The following is a 2,346-nucleotide window of genomic DNA, read 5'->3' as shown; positions in this document are numbered from 1 at the left end:
ATGAATTAATCTTGCGTTAATTACAATGTTGATATCAAACAGTGGACTGAAAGTGACTAATAAAATGTAAGACATTAATACTAATAAATAAATATTTAAAAAATTAATGTTATAAAGAGGCTATCTCTCTCTGGTCTAGTCAGCCGTGTGCCTTCTCTTCATCTTTTTAATACGGCTTGAAAAGTTGAAATTAGGCTGGTTAGATTTTCATTCAATTCTGCACAAACTCAAACTCAATTTGATTTAAAACTTAAATTTTATTAGCTTAAATATATATATATTAATTTCGGGATTATCTTTAAAACAAAATTTACTTAAAATAAACTACATACATGCGTACCTTAAGCGTGATTAAGTATCTAATATAATAGCATAACCATTTTAAAATAAATTAATTAGTGAACTAGCTATATTTATATTATTGTATCCCTTTCTCATGGCTGGCTTCACCATATATATAAACTAGAAAGCATTCAAAGCCTAAAAACAGCAAATTGAGTAGCCTGCAAGATCCAAGGAATAACCAAGTCTTTCCATCACATCCTTCTCAAATGGCCAAAATTCACCCTCTTCCACCTGCTGAATCTTCTTGCTCTTTCTCTACTTCTTACATCACTTCAGAGGCAGAGACATTTACTGTATGGATGAAATCCCTTGTGATGCACACAAATGGATGCACTGTTTATAATCAAAATGGAGAGATTGTTTATCGTGTAGATAACTATGACAAGAAAGGAAGCAGGGAGGTCTATCTCATGGATCTCAAGGGCAGAGTCCTGTTCACCATAAGGGTATGTTGATTCATTTCTAAAACCATGATGTGTGCTCTCATAAGTTTATGATACTAGCTACCTCTTTGGTCACAGAAAGATGATTTTCTTTATCTTTGTGCAGAAACTTTGGTTTTTCAGACAATGGAAGGGTTACAGATGTGATGGGTTGAAATTAAAATCTCAGAAGCCTTTCTTCCAAGTGAGAAAAAGCTCAGGAATTTTCAAGGGCGATTTATCTTGTGAAATTGCTGTTAGATCTGGTTGCTACAAGTTGGAAGCCTCGGCTGGGAAATCAGCTTTCAAGATCACAGACAGCAACGGAAGACTAGTTGCAAAGGTGAGATTTTTATTTCAAACTTTAGTCACTGTAGTTCATATTATGCCCTATTCATAAGATGGCAACTAACAGTTGGATTCTGTGACTGGTTTTTTTTTCAGGTCACAAGAAAGCAAACATCTTCAGGAATAGTATTGGGAGATGATGTATTGACCTTAGTGGTGGAACCTGAGGTTGATCACTCCTTTATCATGGCTCTAGTCACTGTTTGTGGATTAATTCATCACAAATTGTGAGCATTAGTCTTCCATGAAGGTGCAAGCTGGTTCAGAATATGGAGCAGAGAATGAAATTCTTTTTCCCTCGTTTACTAACTCTTGAATTTTGCTGATCTAAAGGATTTTTCTTTTTATTTGCCTGAGGATTGGATCTATTTTCCCCAATTTTTTACTGTACATACAGAGCTCAAATGTGGCTCTAGTACAGTTTGTAATTATATACCAAAAAAAAAAAATCAATATCAAAAAATTCCATCAAATTTCATTGGCTTGGATTTTTTTTTTTTTTAAAAAAAAAATCTGAGGAATTCAGCAGCCAGAAGGGCTTGTATTAGTATAATATTTACTTCTTACAGGCAATTAAAAAAAATCAATCATATCATCTTAAAAAGAGCCAAATCCAAGCACAAGCAAGCATCCATATCCTTTTCTTTTCATATTACTTTAATCAGTCATTTGCTAATTACTATTACTTTAATTATTTAATTATTCATATGAAGTAAGCTATGTCCCCATTACAAAATGTTAGATGTTTTTATTTTCATATTTGTTATTTATGAAATCATTCCTATACTATATAATTATTTATTAGCACCGTTAAAATTATAAAAATTAATTATTTCATTAATTTCTTATAATTATTTTTGTTTAATATTTGTTATTCTAGAACAAGGAAAAAAACATAGAAGCCTCAATATATTTATATCTATATATATAAAAAAATAAATCATGTAGATTATTTAATAAACCTCGATATATTTCATTAATTGCATATCAATCTGCATACTGTAAACGTGTTGGAATCTCATAAGAAAACTAATAAATAACTAAATAAATGAAGGGGTAATGAGTATTAAAATCTAAATTTTTTATTCAAATTTCAATTATAAACAATAATGATAATTAAATTTTTATCAATTATATATATATTTTTTAATAATCTTTCAGTATTTGGTGATTCATTGACTTTGACTATTTTCGGAGTCAAGCTAATATCATACTTATATGAGAAAGCTTT

The 2,346-nt window shown here is 30.1% G+C and overlaps 1 protein-coding gene across 1 annotated transcript; it reads left to right on the top strand.

Annotated features, from left to right (window-relative positions):
* Positions 1-452: 452 nt before the first annotated feature.
* On the top strand, positions 453-1,588 carry LOC110645934 (protein LURP-one-related 11). The gene is made up of 3 exons (XM_021799211.2): positions 453-791; positions 895-1,110; positions 1,212-1,588. Exons 1-3 carry the CDS (start codon positions 552-554, stop codon positions 1,344-1,346), a joined length of 591 nt encoding a protein of 196 aa, XP_021654903.2. The 5' UTR covers positions 453-551; the 3' UTR covers positions 1,347-1,588.
* Positions 1,589-2,346: the final 758 nt, after the last annotated feature.

The sequence above is a fragment of the Hevea brasiliensis genome, chromosome 16 (genome assembly GCF_030052815.1).
Source record: "Hevea brasiliensis isolate MT/VB/25A 57/8 chromosome 16, ASM3005281v1, whole genome shotgun sequence".
NCBI lineage: Eukaryota > Viridiplantae > Streptophyta > Magnoliopsida > Malpighiales > Euphorbiaceae > Hevea > Hevea brasiliensis.
This window is presented reverse-complemented; position numbering and strand designations above follow the sequence as displayed.